Source organism: Rhincodon typus, chromosome 2, assembly GCF_021869965.1.
Source record: "Rhincodon typus isolate 14 chromosome 2, sRhiTyp1.1, whole genome shotgun sequence".
Lineage (NCBI taxonomy): Eukaryota > Metazoa > Chordata > Chondrichthyes > Orectolobiformes > Rhincodontidae > Rhincodon > Rhincodon typus.
Window position 1 is genome coordinate 116,895,621 of NC_063333.1, and position 17,784 is coordinate 116,913,404.

At 39.2% G+C, this 17,784-nt stretch overlaps 1 protein-coding gene across 1 annotated transcript in view; it reads left to right on the forward strand.

Annotated features, from left to right (window-relative positions):
• LOC109934313 (F-actin-uncapping protein LRRC16A-like) overlaps positions 1-17,784 on the forward strand; it is a 403,104-nt gene that overhangs the window by 155,114 nt on the left and 230,206 nt on the right. Inside the window, exons 6-8 of the mRNA XM_048608843.1 lie at positions 11,562-11,659; positions 16,935-17,005; positions 17,317-17,390. Of these exons, the coding sequence (XP_048464800.1) occupies positions 11,562-11,659; positions 16,935-17,005; positions 17,317-17,390 (243 nt within the window). The remainder of the gene's footprint in view (positions 1-11,561; positions 11,660-16,934; positions 17,006-17,316; positions 17,391-17,784) is intronic.

Sequence of the window (17,784 nt, forward strand, 5' to 3'; positions counted from 1 at the left end):
TTTTTTTAGTGTATGGAATGAACTGCCAGAGGAAGTGGTGAATGCAGGTACAGTTAGAACATTTAAAAACTATTTAGATAAGTTCATGAATAAGAAATGTTTGGAGGGATATGGGCCAAATGCAGGTAGGTGGAACTAGTTTAATTTGGGGATATGGTCAGCATGGACTAGTCGGATCAAAGGGTCTGTTTCCATGCTATGTAACTCTGACTCTGTTTGGTGATAATTTTCAATTAAGCTAGCCAGGCGTGATTTACCTTTAACAACTTGTGCTGGCTGATTGATCTATATTTCTTCAAGTTACAATTAAATTTGTCTTGGATTAATGTCTCCCAAACTTTTCCCTTTACTGCCATTGGACTGACTGATCTGGAATTATCAGATTCATCTCTCTCCATTTTGGATCAGGGTGGTAACGTTTCTAATTCTTCAGTCAGTACTGCTATTTCAAGGAGGACTAGAAGATTACGGAACAGCCTCTGCTATCTTAGTTTTATGCGCAGTGATCTGTGAAGCATCCCATGTGAATTTGATGATTTTTCTACTTGGCCTACCTTAGTTATCCAGTTATCCAGTTATCCAGTTTCATTGTTACCTCTTGCATTACTGTTTGCCTGCATGTCAATGTTAATTCTGTTGCTCTTTTTCTTAAATCAGCGTCCTCTGGTTTTTGAACCCTTCCACTATTGAGATGGGTTTTTCTGTACTGTGCCTCAATCCTTCATGACTTTGAACACCTTTATCAAATCTCCTATCGATTTTCTCTCAGGAGAAGAAAATACTGTATTGACTTAACTAAATTCTCTCCTCCTTGGAGCCATTCTCTTAATCTTAGAGTATACAAAAGACTTTTCTCATACTGCTAAAGTGCCGTGCCCAGATTAGGCACAGTTCGCCAGTTGTGGCTAAACCAATATTTTGGAAACTTGCTTGTGTACTCTGTGTACCTGTTATAAAGTTCACTTTTCCTAAACCTTTCCTCAACCTGCCTTGCCATCTTCAAAGTTTTCTGTGATAAAATTAATTTACGAAATGTCAGTGGACTTCATCTGCCTTCCAGAATCCTTTTTGAAGACTGTTACTGCCCTCCGCATGGTTCACAGTAATTTGAAATATTTGCCATGTGAAACTTTTGAAATTGTGCCCTGCATGCCAAAATCTGTATCTGAGATTTTTGGAAGCTTTGACACACCATATCAAAGATATTGACTTCAGACAATTTTGTCACCTCATCAAACACTCAGTCAAGTCAGCTAAAACAATTTGCCCTTAACAAATCTGTGCTGTAGGCCTTCTCCAATTCACTTGCACTTGTACAAGTAGCTGTTAATTTTGTCCCAGTTTGTTACTTTGAAAAGCTTTACCACCAATAAAGTTAAACTAATTGGTATGTAGCTGTTGTGTTTGTTCTTGCATCCCCTTTTGAACAATAGTTTGAAATTCTCTTGCCCTTTGGCATCATCTCTGTATCTATGAAAGATTGGAAGATTATGGTCAGTATCTCCTCAATTTCTAGACTGCCTTACCATAGCATTTTCCTCTCATCTCGTCCTGTTGACTTAGTAACGTTAAAGATCAGCCAGCATGTTCAGTACCTCCTTTTTGTTTTTACCAACATGTACAATCTAGTATCCCAACAATCTTCGTTTTTCACTATGACTTTGGTGGCACTTGCTAAAGAGGATTGCAGTGCACTTATTGACCATTTAACCATGGTTTCTGTCTTCGTGTGTAGATCCCCTTTCTGATCTTAATTAGTTCTGATCTTTCTCTTGCCACCCTTTGGCTGTTGAGATGCTTGTAGAAGATTTCTGAATTCTCTTTCATGCTATCTGTCAGTCTCAAAGTTAGTTTGTTCTTTGTCATTTTCCATTGCTAATCTACAGTTTATAATACTATGATCAAAGTTCACCAACTGATACTTGATCCACCTGCGTCGCCTTGTTTCCCAGAACCAGATCCAGCGAAGCCTGTTTCCTTATTGGACTAGAAATGTATAGGTCAAGAAAATTTTCCTGATTACATCTCACCCATTCTTCTCCCCCCTCAGTGCCTTACAATTATTGCAATTTCAATCTATATTAGGAAAGCCTCCTATTATCACTATTCTCTACTTTTTGGACATCTTTTTAAGTTAGCCAAAAAAATTATTCTGCATGTCTTTCCCATTAGTTTGTGGCCTATAAAGTACACAACATAGTGTAATGACGCTTTTCTTCCTGCTTAGTTCTGACAAAATGGGATCAGTCCTTGACTACTTCAGGACATCTCTCCAGCCCTGTAGTGTTCTATTTAATTATTGGTCACTTTTGTTTCCATCTCTTAACTTTCCCGAACACCTTGTATCCAGGAATTTTTAAAAGCCAATGTTGTCCTTTTTTTCCTGAGCCAAGTCTCCGTTATCATTATGGTATAATATCCCCACGAGGCTATTTCTGTCTGGACTTCCATGACCTTATTTACCACATTTTCATGGGGTAGTAATGATGCTCTCTAAATCTACTTTACACCTTAATCTGACTGTACCTCATAGCTCTATATTTTTAAAATAGTAAGATATCTGCTTCTTTCAATTCTTGGGTACCTTGTGCATCCTTTCTAATGCTATACCCTGGTTCCTGTTTTTCAGTCAAGTTCATTTAAACATTCCCTCCAACAGTAGTTGCAAACTACAAAGTTGTTGGGAATGAGTGGGTAGGATTGATGTAGGTCGGAAGTGATTTGTGAAGATGACCCTACAAGGATATGGATCGATTAAATGAGTGGGCAAAAATCTGGCAAATGGAGTACAATGTGAGGAAGTGTGAGACTGTCCATTTTGGCAGAAAGAGTTTTTTAAAGAAATAGCAAACTATCTAGATGAGAGGGTGCAGAGCTCTGGTGTAGAGAGATCTGCTTGTCCTAGTGGATAAATCATAGAATGTTAATATGTAGATATAGGAAGTAATAAGGAAAGCTAATAGAATTTTATTTTTTTTCGAGGGAAATTGAATGAAAGACTAGTGAGGTTACGCTTCATTTATACAGAGCATATTAGAGCATTCTACTTACAGAAGGATGTTAATGCATTGGAAGTGGTTCAGAGAAGGTTTACTAGTCCAATACCTGAAATGAGCAGATTGCCTAATGAGGAAAGGCTAGGCGGACTAGGTGTGTATCCTCTAGAGTTTAGAAGAGTCGGTTGATTTAATTGAAACATATAAAATTCAGAGGGGACTTGACCAGGTCTATGTGGAAAAGATATTTCCCCTTCTAAGAGTAAGATGAGGAAGCATTTTTTTTTTTCTCTACAGGTTGAGTCTTTGGAATTCCTCAAAAGGCAGTGAATGCAGGTTCTTAAATATGTATAACTTTTATATAATTTATAAAATTAATAGCAGAGGTAGGTAGATTTGTGATTACCAAGGGGATGAAAAATTATCAGGAGTATGCAGGAATGTTGAGTTAAGTTGATCTGCTCAGCCATGATCTTATTAAAAATAACGGAGCAGTCTCAAAGACCTACTCCTTTTCCTTGTTTCATATAAACACCTGTAGTAGATTATTTGAGGGTGTAGTGAAAGTAATTGAATCTAGACTTTCAGAAAGGAGGTGGGTAACCACCTGAAGGAAGAGAATTGGGCATTGGACTATCTGAGTTGCTGTTTCAGAGCATCAGTTGACAAACTGAATAGACTTGTATTATGTAACTATTCTGTACAGCATTTTTCCTGAAAATATGGTAGACATTCGCTATAATTTGGATCAATATACTGTGAATTTGCTATAGCGTGGGGTCTCGTGGCTCCTGACACTCACCTTGGCTTTGACTCCTCCCTAGGCTCCAAATCCTACCACACATAGTTCACTCTTTCCTCTCCGTTTGCTTGTGAACACCTGGAATGGGATCATGCATCTGTGAAATCAATTTTTAGGCCCTGACAAACTGTTTTGATGGACTTCCACTGTAGATGTGAGGAACTTGCTTAGTACTTAGCCTTCAGCTCCACAAAAAGAGCTCCCATTTGGTCTCTAAATGACCCCACCATTTCTTTGACCACCCATTTACTGATATATTTATAAAAAGACTTCTAGATTTTTTTTTTAGGTTAACTATTAACATATTCTCTTGCATTCTACTCCTCTGATTTCCTTTTTCAATTGTCTTCTATATTTTCTATATCGAATTTGGTTCTCTGTTAGTGTGCAATCCCTAACTTCAGAACAAGAATGGCCGTAGAATTATTTCATAGAATCCTTACATTGTGGAAACAGGCCATTTGGTCCATTTAAGTCCACACTGACTCTCCGAAGAGCATCCCACCCAGATTCACCCCCTACCCTATCCATGTAACCCTGCATTTCCCATGGCTCTTCCACCTAATTTACTTATCCCTGGATACTACGGGCAATTTAGCATGGCCAGTCCACCTAACCTGCACATTCTTTGGACTGTGGGAGGAAATCGGCCTTTTTAAAGAGAAAAATATAGTACCAATCAGTATTTGCTGGCTCGATTTTTAAAAACGCATTTGTTGCCAAATACACAAATTTGAAGCTTGAAAATGAAAAGAGACAGTGAAACGTTTTCTTTAAATAGCCGCTCCTTTTTTAGGCACTGGCATGCCTTTGTATGTAAGATTCAAGTGGCAGTTTGCCAATTAACCCCCAGGTTTCTGGAACCTATTAGTGGCCTTCTAGGTGATATGCATGAGTATCACTATATCTCACCAGTAGAATTAATTTTAATGTACATTCAGCAATGGCAAGGATCCCAATTTTCTGTTTTAAATAATTGAAGTTGTATGCATCCTGAGCACCCGAATTATCTTCGTGGCATGTCACATATTGTTTTCATAGTTTGAAGTTTAGGACTGTGACAACTAAGAGTTTAGAGAAATGTTTACGTGTGAACAGTTAGAAGAAAGGAAATGGGGGTGATGTGGAGTTGCATATTGGAAAAACTTGCACGTTTGTGCTTTATCTGGCACATGCTTGTGTTCTTTTGCGTGCTTTTGTGCTCTCTCGCGCGCTATCTCTCTTTCGTGCGCGAGCCTGCTCACTCTGACCCGCACGCGCACTCACCTTTCATTCCCACAGTTACATTTGACCATCGCATTAGCTGATCAAGGGTGGCTTTCTCCAGGTAATGGATTCGAAAGCCTTAGTTCTGACTTTTGTATGGTACATCAGCAGTATGTCTGCCTTTCTGTCAGGGTCGCCCTCAACGTCATACCTGCCCTCAATGTTTCTTACGCTAATTCAAGGTACTCCTCTCTGTTATGAGTAATATCCTTGAACTGTTGGCCATAATGCATATTTGAACAATTTTGCATTGCAGTTTTGTTTTCTAGACTGCAGGAACTCTGTACCATCACTACGTGCCTTTCTTCATTTACCTTCTAAAAATGCAGCCTTACTTTTGCCTTTATGAGCCTCTTTCTGTAAATTGGGAGAGGGGAGTGTGCAGAGGGACCTGGGTGTCCTTGTGCACCAATTGCTGAAGGTGAGCATGCAGGTGCAGCAGGCGGTATAGAAGGAAAATGGTACGTTGGCCTTCATTTGTGAGAGGTTTTGAGTACAGGAGCAGACAAGTATTGTTGCACTTATACAGGCTTTGGTGAGGCCACACCTAGAATATTGTGTGCAGTTTTGGCCTCCTTGCCTGAGGAAGGAGGCTGTTGAGGGAGTGCAGTGAAGGTTTACCAGGCTGATCCCAGGGACAGTGGAACTGACGTATGAGGAGAGATTGACTGACTAGGTCAAGATTGTTTTCGCTAGAGTTCAGATGAATGAGGGGGGAAATCTCATAGAGACTTAAAATCTGAAAGGACTAGACCGGGTAGATGCAGGAGATGTTGCTAATGGTGTGTGTGTGTGTCCAGAACCAGGGGTAACATTATAAGGATTCGGGATAGGCCATTTAGCATGGAGATGAGACATTTCTTCACCCAAAGAGTGGTGAGCCTGTGGAATTCATTACCACAGGAAGTAGTTGATGCGAAAACATTAAATGTATTCAAGAGGTGGCTAGATATAGCACTTGGGGTGAGTGGAATCAAGGTTATGGGGAGAAAGCAGGATCAGCCTATTGAGTTGGATGATCAGCCATATTGTGATGAATGGTGGAGTAGGCTTGAAGGGCAGAATGGCCATTGAAAGTGATTTTATTTATAATGCATTTAACCCTGCTAACGTAATCAGCAGTTGGTCCAGAAGACAGTAAGGACTGTAGATGCTGGAAACTAGATTCACTAAATTTGGAGCTGGAAAAGCACAGCAGGTCAGACAGCGTCCAATGTGTGGGGAAGTCCATTTTCCAGGCCAAACCCCTTCAGGACTGGGGAGGGGGATGGGAGACCAGAAAAAGAGGGTGGGGGGAGGGTAGGTGGGATGAAGATAGGTGGTTGCAGGTCGGGGGTTATCGTGGTTAGTCCGTGGGAAGGGTGTAGCGGATAGGTGAGTCGGAAGATAGACAAGTTGGGGGTGGAGAGATTTTGAAGCTGGTGAAGTCAATATTCAGGCCATTGGGCTGTAAGCTCCCAAAGCGAAATATCAGGTGTATCTCTCCACCCGCAACCTGTCCATCTTCCTATTCACCTTTCCGCTTCACCCCTCTTACTGACTAACCACAATAACTCCTACCTGCATCCACCTGTCTCCGTCCCACCTACCCTGCCCCTGGCCCTGCTCCCACCCCCTCCCTATATTTATTTCTGGGCTTCTCTCCCTCTCCTCAGTCCTCGCGAAGGTTTTCGGCCCAAAACGTTGACTTCATTGCTCCACAGATGCTGTCTGACCTGCTGTGCTTTTTCAGCAGTAGGTCTGCTCCACCTGCATCCATTTGAATTGGAAAGGGAACAATAAATTTCAAAATTTGCTCACTACCCCTTCTTTATCTATTCTTATTCCATCAAGTTTATCCATTATCTCCTAGCCCACTGTGATATTAGCGATTCCTCTGCTTTATAGAAAATGGTTTCAAAGTACTAATTTCATATTAGCCATACCACTTGTTTCCACAAGGAGAGCTATTTTTGGTTCCTAATCAACCCCATCATTCATTTGACTTCCTTTTTATTATTTATTCTTAAATGACTGATCGGTTATTTTTAATGTAAGTTGCTGATGTGCTCATGCACCTTGCTCATCTTTTCTCCGTTCTCAGTTAATTTTTATGCTTCCTACCTTCAATTTTATTGTTTACTGTTGTGGAATTCCTAGTCTCATAATGTTGATGTGTATCTATTTTTTTAAAAATTCCAGCATACCTACCATTTGCTAGATATTTTGAAAATAGTATTGGTGCCATATTTACAAATTGATGCTTGAGGACAAAGGAACAGTGCAATTTTTCTAGATTGACCTAATCTTCTGGGTTCCCACAGATTTTTTTTTATTAAAAACGAAAGTAGCAGACTTTCAATAAATTGAGTTCACTAAAACTTACTAGGAGATGTCCAAGAACATCAAATAGTGCCTTGCGAGTAGAATTCAACCTAATTGGCATTCAGCACAAAAAAATTTTTTTTTGTTCCAATGCAACAGCTTATTTTTCTTTGTCAGCTCCTTGATTTTACTTTGGAAGCCCTGACATTTTAGTATCGTAGATATTTTGGGCTAGAAAGAGGCTGTTTAGCCTAGTCTACTCATACCATTATCAGTGTCATTTACTGTTAATTCCATTGTTCTGCTTTCTCTCAATTTGAATAGCCGCATGAAAATAAAATTTCTAATATACATTATCCTCTGACACATTCTTCACCTTGCATTTGCACAGCCACACCTCCAATGCACTTTCTTTAAAAAACTATATTATTTTTCTTGCCTTGGATCGTAGGGTTGTTTCCATGCTGTATAATTCTTTCATTCCAACTTGTCCATGCTGACCAGATATCCTAAATTAATATGTTCCATTTGCCAGCATTTGGCCCATATCCCTCTAAACTCTTCCAATTCATGTAGCAATCCAGGTGCCTTTTAAGTGTTGTAGTTGTACCAACCTACTCCACTGCTTCTGGCAGCTCATTCCATACACACACCAATCTCTGCATGAAAATGTTGCCCCTTGGGTCCCTTTTAAATCTTTCCCCACTCACGTTAAACCTATGATGTCTAATTTTGGACTCCCCTATCCTGAGGAAAAAAGCTGTTCACCCTATCCGTGCCCCTCATGATTTTATAAATCTCTATAAAGTTACCCTTCAACTTTTGATGCTCCGGGGAAAAGAGCCCCAGCCTATTCAGCCTCTTCCTGCAGCTCAAACCGTCAAACCCTGGCAACATTCTTGTAAATCTTCTGAATCCTTTCAAGTTTATCAACATCTTTCCTATAGCAGGGAAAGCAGAATTGAACACGATATTTGAAAAGTGGTCTAACCGATGTCCAGTACAGCTGCAACGTGAAATCCCAACTCCTATACTCAATGCACTGACCAATAAAGGCAAACATACAAAATGCCTTCTTCGCTACCCTGTCCACCTGTGACTCCACCTTCAAGGAACTATGAACATGCACCCCAAGGTCTCTTTTGGCAACGTTCCCCAGGACCCTATCTTTAATTGTTGAAGTCCTGCTCTGATTTGCCTTACCAAGATACAACACGTCGCATTTATCTAAATTAAACTACATTTGCCACTCCTCAGCCCATTGGACTATCTGATCAAGGTCTTGTTGTCCTCCTGAGATAACCTTCTTCACTGTCCACGATATCACCAATCTTGGCGTCATCTGCAGACTTACTAACCATTCCTCCTATGTTCACATCCAAATCATTTATATAAATGATAAAAAAATACAGTGGACCCAGCACCTATCCTTGAGGCACACCACTGGTCACAGGCCTCCAATCTGAAAACCAATCCTCCGTCATCTCCCTTTGTCTCCTACCTTCAAGTCAATTTTGTATCTACATGGCTAGCTCTCCCTGTGGTCCAAATGGTCTAACCTTGCTAACCAGTCTCCCATACAAAGCCTTGTTGAAATCCATATAGGCAATGTCCACCACTCTTCCTTCATTAATCTTCTTTGTCCTTTCATAGCATTTTTTCTAATTTTTGTGCAAATAGTTTATCTTTCCTAGTATAGTAACAGTGACAACACTTTGAAAAATGCTTAATTAACTGTAAAGTACTTGGACTCTCGAAGGCTTGATAAAAGATTCAATCCTGTTCTTTCTCCTCTCCTCCCACCCCATCCCCAAAACTTTCTAATTTATTTTGTTTAGCATGGTGGGTGGTCTGTGTGCAAATCCATTACCAGAATGGAGTATCCAGACCACTGAGAAGCCATATGATAGAGTCGTGGTTTACTGGATCTGGGAGCTATACGCTATCCTGTAGGCATGCACTCTGCAGAAGATTTTTATAGGATGACTGGGATGTCCAAGTTTGAAACAGGATAATGCTCATGCAGAGAGAACCATTGCTTATCCAGCTACGGTTACCATGCTTAAGGAAAGCATGGCATTGCACAACTATCTGGATCTCAGTGGGGAAGATTGCTATTACTGAGCCAGAGTGGCTGGCTAGTCATCAACAGGGACTTAAATGTACCAAATTTGTGACCAGTGAAGATGCTGGAAACCTGAAAACAAAACTGGAAATATTCATCAGGTCTGGCAGCAGTTATGGAAGAAAGAGACAGTGCTAATATTTGAGAACAGTGACCTTTTATCAGAACCAGGGAAGTAACATTTGAGCAAGTGAAAGGGGCAAAAATGGAAAAAGCACAGGGGCTGTGATAAAATGAAGAACACGAGAGATTAAATGACGAAAGAGCTGGTGAGCAGCTGCCATTCATAGCATGTTTAGACACACTTTTTGATTCTGTACTTGTCACATTTGATCCTGCACCACCAAATCTTTGTCATTTAATCTCTTGCATCTCCCAATTTATCTGACACCTTATCCTATCCCTGATGTTTCACTTGTTTAAAGCTGATTAAATTTCTAACTTTTCCCAGCTCTGATGAAAGGTCATAAGCTTGAAGCATTAACTCTGGAAAGAAACAGAGTTACTGTCAGATCTACTAAGTATTCTCCAGCATTTTATTTCCTGTCTTTATTTTAGATATCTGATTTAAATTTGCCATGGAGAGTGACTTCATTCAAATCATGTACAGCTGTCCATTCTTACCCGGAGACTAATTAACCTCAGAAATACATCTCAAGATTTGTCACTTTGTAATTAAACATCAGGTACATGTGGATTTTCGTCCTCACTGAATGAACAGCTGATACCAGAAACCACTATACAGCAGCATGTTAAGCAAATAACTCTTAAATAAGTACAAACTCCTAATCCACTAGCTGCAGTTATTCACGCGATTGGTAGATTCTGTGGAGAATTCTTACAACTCTGCGCAATGCGTGATGGCCTGAATGGCATTACATGAGAGGGAAGAAGTGGCCTAGTCATCTTATCTCTGGACTGTTAATCCAGAGACTGAGGTAATGTGCTGGGTTTCAAATCCCACCATGGCAGATGGTGGAATTTGAATTCAAAATTAAGAAAACGTGGAATTAAGAGTCTAGTGATGACCATGAATCCATTGTTGACTGTCAGGGAAAAAACCTATCTGGTCACTAATTTTGTTTAGGGAAGGAAACTGCCATCCTTACCTGGTCTGGCCTACGTGTGTCTCCAGACCCACAGCAATATGGTTGATTCTTAACTGCCCTCTGGGAATTTAGGGATGGGCAAGAAATGCTAGCCTACCCAGAGATACCCTCATCCTGTGAATATATTAAAAAAAAACTTTGTTACAATATCAAATAGTGACTAGTTGGAGTTGTGTATTTTTTACAGGATCTGCCTGCATCTGATTTTGATCTCATTCGGATAAAGACAAGTGTTTTTCTGAGTTTGGGTTTTCCTCAAAAACCTTTACTTGTTCTAAAGGGAGCTGTCCTCCGTTTTTTTTTCGTTAAAACCATCCATGGTTCTGTTTCTCTATCCATAAAAATCCATAAATCAGTTACTACCACATTCATTCATATTCTGATGAAGAATGAGTGAGTGGCTAATATACGTGAATAACTTAAAACATTTCGTGTGCAATAAAATTGACAGCATTATTTCATTTATTTTGTAGAGGTGTTAACTTCAAGCTGAATCTTGGTTTCTAAAAATCAGTGATCTGCAATCTGAATAGAGGTTAAAGTGCCAAAATATGAACCAGGAACCAAACTGAACCACTTCCTCTACTTCTCATTGGAGTAGAATGAGGGGTAGGCAACTAATCTGCTCTCAACAAATAAATTGATGATTTAAATATTGCAACAAGGCTGCCTGCCTTAATTTTGACACTCATTCGATTTTAACTCAATTTGACCAAGTGGGAAACCCATCAGCTGCAAAGAGGCAAGATTGCCTTTCAAACATTGCTTGAGGGACTAGAGAAGCAGATTTATTTCTTCCAGTAACCACAAGCTACTCAGTAAAACCCCTCCCACTCATCTCTGCTCCACATCCCTCCAACTTCACTCTACCAAGCGGTCTACCCCATATCCTAGGGGTTTACCTACTCCCCTCCATCAAGCATTCTGAATAATCTGTTTCTTTTACATCTATGTAACAGGAGGGTAATGAAAAAAGTGACACTGGAACCTTCAGATCGACTGTCATCTGTGCAGGCATTGTGGGATAGTCAGAACATTGCTGAACCAGGTCCTTGTGGTAAGTAAACAAAGTGTGGGTTTTAGAGGTCACTGCTTTGAAATCTGAAGTAGTGGAACAACAATACTACAAGATGGTTGCCATGTCACAAATGAAGATGACTGTTCTTAGATCCTTCATCAATAGTATTATTGTTGAAATAATATGCATTTAATAAGATGATGTCACTTATTCTGGGAAATACATTAAAATCCACTAAATTTGACCACGTTCAGATTTCAAGCCATATTCTTCAAGTGTTGCTTATCATTCAAACACTTTTACAAAATGTGCTCAAATGTTATGCAATTTTATAGAATGAGCTCTAAATTTATTTTTGTTGCTTTTTCTACTTGTTTGGCTTTTTGATTTGTTTTTCCAAGTTAAATTGTAGTTGTAATGTTGCTCCACTTGAGGTACTTCAAGTTTGTCTACTACAATTTTTTTAAAGTGGTAAGTAAGCACTGGAACTTGATGACGTTTAACAGGATTTGTAAAGTTTTATTTTCCACTTTTCTTTTTGCTTTCACAAGTATTAGTGTGCTTTTTAATGATGTGTAAAATTTGATGAACTTTGCATTACAATCAGATTTTTTAGTTTGCACCTTAGTTGTGGATCTTAGCTGAAGGAGCTCTTGATTGGGCTTCTTTGGAATATTTGGCAACTTTCCGGAATAACCTGCCATTCTTGATTGTAGTAGCTTCTAACTTGTTGAAATTTGTCATTAAAATTAAAATTGTCTGCTTAAAATGAGGGCTAGCTATTAGTAATATCTAATTAGATGTCTTAGATCTTTTAATCAACCTGTTCAGATGTGTTATGACATTCTCTTGAGCAGATGGGACTTGAAATAAGGCCTTCTGGCTCCGAGATAGGCACACTAGGTTTCTTATAATTTATAAATATGCAGTGACCTTGCAACTTCAATCAGGAGTATTATGCTGACACTAGTAGAAGTAGAGTAGAAGTGAATATTACTCTTCTTGTACTTGGATCCATATAAGACCTGGCTGTGTGTGTGCTGTTTATTAAAAGATCCTAATGTAGAGCATACAGAAGTGGGAAGAGTTAAATTGGTAACAATCCTTAAATTATGCTACAGTGCTTTTTTAAATTTTTTTTTGAGACATGAAATTCTTGAGTTAGGCCAGCGTTTATTGCCCATTCCTGAAACCAGTAGTGAGATTTACTGATAGTTTATTGTTTTTAAATGTACTAGAACATAGGAGTATTTGGTCTAGCACAATAGTAATGAGGGACAATTTTTTTGCTGTACATTTTATTCTACCATGCCTTTTGGGTGTCAGCTCAGTTGGCCTGACAGCTGGTTTGTGATGTAATAGCATGGGTTCAATTCCTGTGCCATTTGAGGTTACCATGAGGAGCTCTACTTCTCTACCTCTCCCTTTGCCTGAGGTTTGGTGATTATTGGATTAAACTATCCCAGGTTCTCTCTCTGTAATGAGACACTATCAGACCACAGAGCTGCTCTAAAGTCACCGTAATGCTATGTCTTTACATTGTTTCATGTTAATTTTGATGTAGATTATCCATGCTGTAATATGTTGCACGATCTGAGCATTTTGTTTTGCATATGCCCTCTCTGTTAGAGAGGTGTAAATAAAATTGGCTTTGTAATGGCTGGCAGCTGTGAGTTAAGTTGTTAATTTTGCCCCAGTGCAGTAAACAGCAGAAAAATGGTGATAAAGCTGGGTCAAAATGCTCTTTCATGTTTTGAGTGCAAAATTGAGGTAAGGAGAACATAGTGACACGTTTTTGGAATTTGTAAAAGATTGATTTTTGAGGGAATTGGGGCAGTTGGCAAAATTGCTCCAGGTGCATATGTTCAGGTACAGGGGCAGTACAGTGGTGCAGGAGTTAGCATGCTGCCCCACAGGGCCAGGAACCCTGGTTCGATTCCACCCTTGGGCGACTGTCTGTGTGGAGTTTGCACATTCTCCCCGTGTCTGCGTGGGCTTCCTCCCACAGTCCAAAGATGTGCAGGCTAGGTGGATTGGCCGTGCTAAATTGCCCACAGTGTTCAGGGAGGTGTAGATTAGCTGGATTATAGGAGGTTGATTGGGTAGGACGATCTGAGTCGGTGTGGACTGGTTGGGCCAAACGGCTTGTTTCCACAATGTAGGGGTTCTATGATTCTAGGATAGTGAGTGAGCACAGTACATGATGGGTAAAAATGGCACTGAGTACATTTGGGAACAGAGTGGGAATTTGGGGAAAAAGTAAGTGTTTTCCTCAATATGGAGTTAGGTGCTTTTGATTGGAAAAATACATGTCTGAGAGACCTCAGTTCATTAAAATATGTGAAATTAATGAAAGCCTGGACTCAAGAACACAATATTAAGAATGAGATTGCACTGGGGCTGTATTCCTTGAAAGGAAACAGTCGTCAAGTGAGACTGGCTGTTTCCGATTATATTCTCGGATAAAAGGAATTCTTATGTCACTGGATATGGTGGTGCACCTAAAAATTGGCTTAAGGGACATGTTTGTAGGAGGCTTAAAGAACAAGAAAATACCAGGCTATGCTTTGAGCAAAGGCAATAAGCTGATGCAATAGGGTGCTTGTGATGAAGCCACAGGTACAAATGGCAGCAAGAGAGAGTTGCAAATTGCATGTGAGTTCTTTACAGAGCTGATACAGTGGTCAACTGAATCCACGCCACTATGTCCCCATTCCCAGTAAATGAACTGTGCCTGTGGGAAAGCCAATCATATCCAGATGGCACGCAGTAACAGAGGCAATAGTAATGCTCCAGTTTGTGGTAAAGCACCAGGTTGCTGCTATGATTGAGGGCAAAGTCATGGTAGATCAGAAGTCAGTTCAGGCATCTGGAAATCCTCAAATGTGTATCTGATAGATGAAACAGAAGTTAGTGTTTCTGGGCAGGAAGATCAAGAGTTGTACTCGGTGAGAGAGTACTTGCCAGATGATGATGATGATGATGATGATGATGATAACTTTGGAATTATACTTTCAGATTAACAGTGGAAATGATTGTTGAAGATACACAGTTTATTTCCATCATTGATACAATTGTAGCCCATTACTGTTAATTTAACTATAAAGAGAATATAGGGACTATCTAAGTCACGCAAAATTTGTGCAACTGACTAGTTATTCCAAGAACAGTATTCTGATGTTGGGTGAAGTTAGTGTCATAGTGGAATACAGTTAATTGCTTTTATTACTTGCCATTGGTGGTAGTAGGAAGGAACATATCCCTGATAAGAAAGAATTGGCTTAAGAAGATGTGGTAAGGATAAGAATGTCTCTACAATTGTGGAAGTGCTACTGGAATGCCAAATGTGGTTTGAGCAAGGAGAACCGAAAAATAAAATTAAGCATCACAAACCTGTAATCAGTATAAGGGATAATGTACAGTTGACAGTTTGCAAGGGTAGGCCATTGCATTATGTACAGCCAGAAGCCATACATGAAGGGCTGAATAGAATAGAAAGAGCAGGGGCGTTAAAAAGTCAAGAGGAGTGCATGGCTCATATCCATTGTAGAAATTCAGAAAGCAGGTGGCTTTGTTGCAATTTGTAAAGATTGTAAGCAACCCTTAAGACATTTGTCCACTACCTTCCAGTGGGATAGTTGTTTTCAAATTTAGCCAGTGCAGTACAATGAATTTATCAAATGCACACTTGCAATTAAAATTAACTGACGAGTACAAGGAACTGTTTGCCATGAGTATATAAAAAAGGATGTACCGTTTTGAAAGATTAACATTTGTCACTTCTCCTGCTCCTGTGCTGTTCTACAGCACCATGGGTCAGTTGCTAAGCAGATGACAGGAGTGTGCTGCTTCTGAGATGATATTCTAATTAGAGTAAATCAGAGAAAGAGCTCATTAATTTACACAAAGTTGGAGGATTACTTTCAATATGGCATTGAATCTAAAACTTACAAGTGTTGCTTCATGATGTTGTGTCATACATACACAGGTTGCTGAATAGATGATGAAGGTATCCATCGCTACAGGAGAAAGTTAAGGGGATTTTGAAAGTGAAGAGATCAGGAAAAAAGAACCAGAAGTTGCTGTGTATTATTTGAAGACCATCCCTAACTTAAACCACACGTTTGCTTCACTGTGTCACCTGCTCAAAGATGGACCAGTCTGTGGAGTTTCAAACATTTGAAGAAATGAAGGAACTGCAGAATAGTGATGCAGTTTTGTCCCATAATGATCTGAAGAAACAATTAGTTTTGGCATGTGGTATCTTGCCATGGGGTGGTGGATTGGGGTGGTGTTATTTCACGTTGGGCACTAGCCAATGTGGTTTAATGAGTCACAGCAAAACTACTTGCAGGTTGAGAAAGAGGCTTTAACATTCACAGGGTAATATAAAGATCCGCAGAGATTTATACAGTAGCAAGTTCTCTTTGTTAACTGATCACCAAACTCTTATGAGATCATATTTGGTTTAAAATGAGTATCATCACTAGTGGCAGCACTGTCGCAGAGACAGGTGTTGATTTTTGATGGTTCATTAGTACACTATTGATTTGTAGAAAGTCAGCAGGCCACATTAAAGTGGGCATTCTTTCAAGATTTCAAGACTGAATCATTTCTAGCACTGACTTGCCTGTGAATTACCTTAAGTACAAATTACATGTTGATATCTGTTGGAGAAGATAATGAAGAAACTTTCAAGAATGTGGTGTTCCATAAAGTGCTCAAGTTATCTAATGTATGGTGATGAGAAATTGCAGGAGCATGCCTGGTGTCTTCGAACAAGTTAAAGAATCATTATTCTGGCTAGGTTTAGAGAGATTCTAGGAGAAACTTCAGGGAACTTAAGTTATGATGTCTTTTTAAACATATTAAGGAAAGACTTTTTAACATAACTTATTCTAGCATTATTGTTTTGGAATTAATTGCAGTAGAAACAAATACAACTGTTAAATTTCAGATATTGATATTTCAAGCATAATTGACAAGCATGTGCCCTGTTTCATGAACATTTTAGTGTAAAAATTGTTCTTTTAGTACAGAAGGTATGTAGTGTATTGCAAGACCTGAGCATTTTCTTATATTGCCCCTCTACTGTGAAGGTGTAAAGTTCTATAATAGTTCCTGTGGGTCTGCATGTTAATGTTACTCGAATGCATGCAAGCTGTCATGTGTCAATGTAAAGACCGGACTTTTCTCACCTGGTTAGTCCAGTTTTGCCCTTGATTATTTAATCCTTTCTATGCTTTTGTAGCTAATTCAAACATCTTTAGAATATGTGCAGTTCTGTTGTCACATGTGAACCTTTTGATTCTAGGTGGTTTCTCTCAGATGTATGCATGTGTTTGTGACTGGCTTGGATTACCATATAGGGAGGAAGTACAATGGGTAAGAACACTCAACAAAATGCTTTGAAAGCTTCTAATTAACTTATGGGAAACACACAGGTGCAAATAGATCAAATGGTTTCTTGAATCAGTTTTTCTGTAATTTGTAATTTGCAGGTAAAACATTATGCCTGTTTATTTGTTTTCTATTGTGTCTTGAAATTGCTTTTAAAATGAAGATCAAGTTTAAACCGAAAATAATTTCTCTGAATCTTAAATTTTCTTTGAAGCACTTTCAAGTCATGTTCAGCTTGGTACAGATCAGGTAATAACTCTAGTTTCCCTCTCGTGGAAATGCTTTGTGTTTTCAAGGATGTGGATACTATTTATCTTACACAAGACACCAGGGAACTGAACTTGCAAGATTTCAGCCACCTTGACCACAGGTAAATTTGAAGCTTTATGCTTGATGAAATTGGTCTGTTCACTGAGCGTTCCAAATTCATTCTCAAAAGTGAATTAAAGCTTTTTCTAAAGTTAAGCCAATGTTACTATAACTGCCAGACCATCAGTTTAACTGTCTGGATTTCCAATTTATTTGTATTACAAATGCAAACAAAATAGTTCCAAAATTTGGATAAATTACATAATGATAAGTTGTTTAATTCTATTAATGAGCATGGTTTATTTCATGGATTTTGTTCTGGAAAAAAATCTTTGAAGGACATGTGAACAGCAATTTTAAAGACGAATCAAGTTCTAGGACACTATTTAATGTCTACTTCATGGCAAGTTTGTGGTATTGGGACATTTTCTCAGGTAAGATGGTGGCAGGAGGAG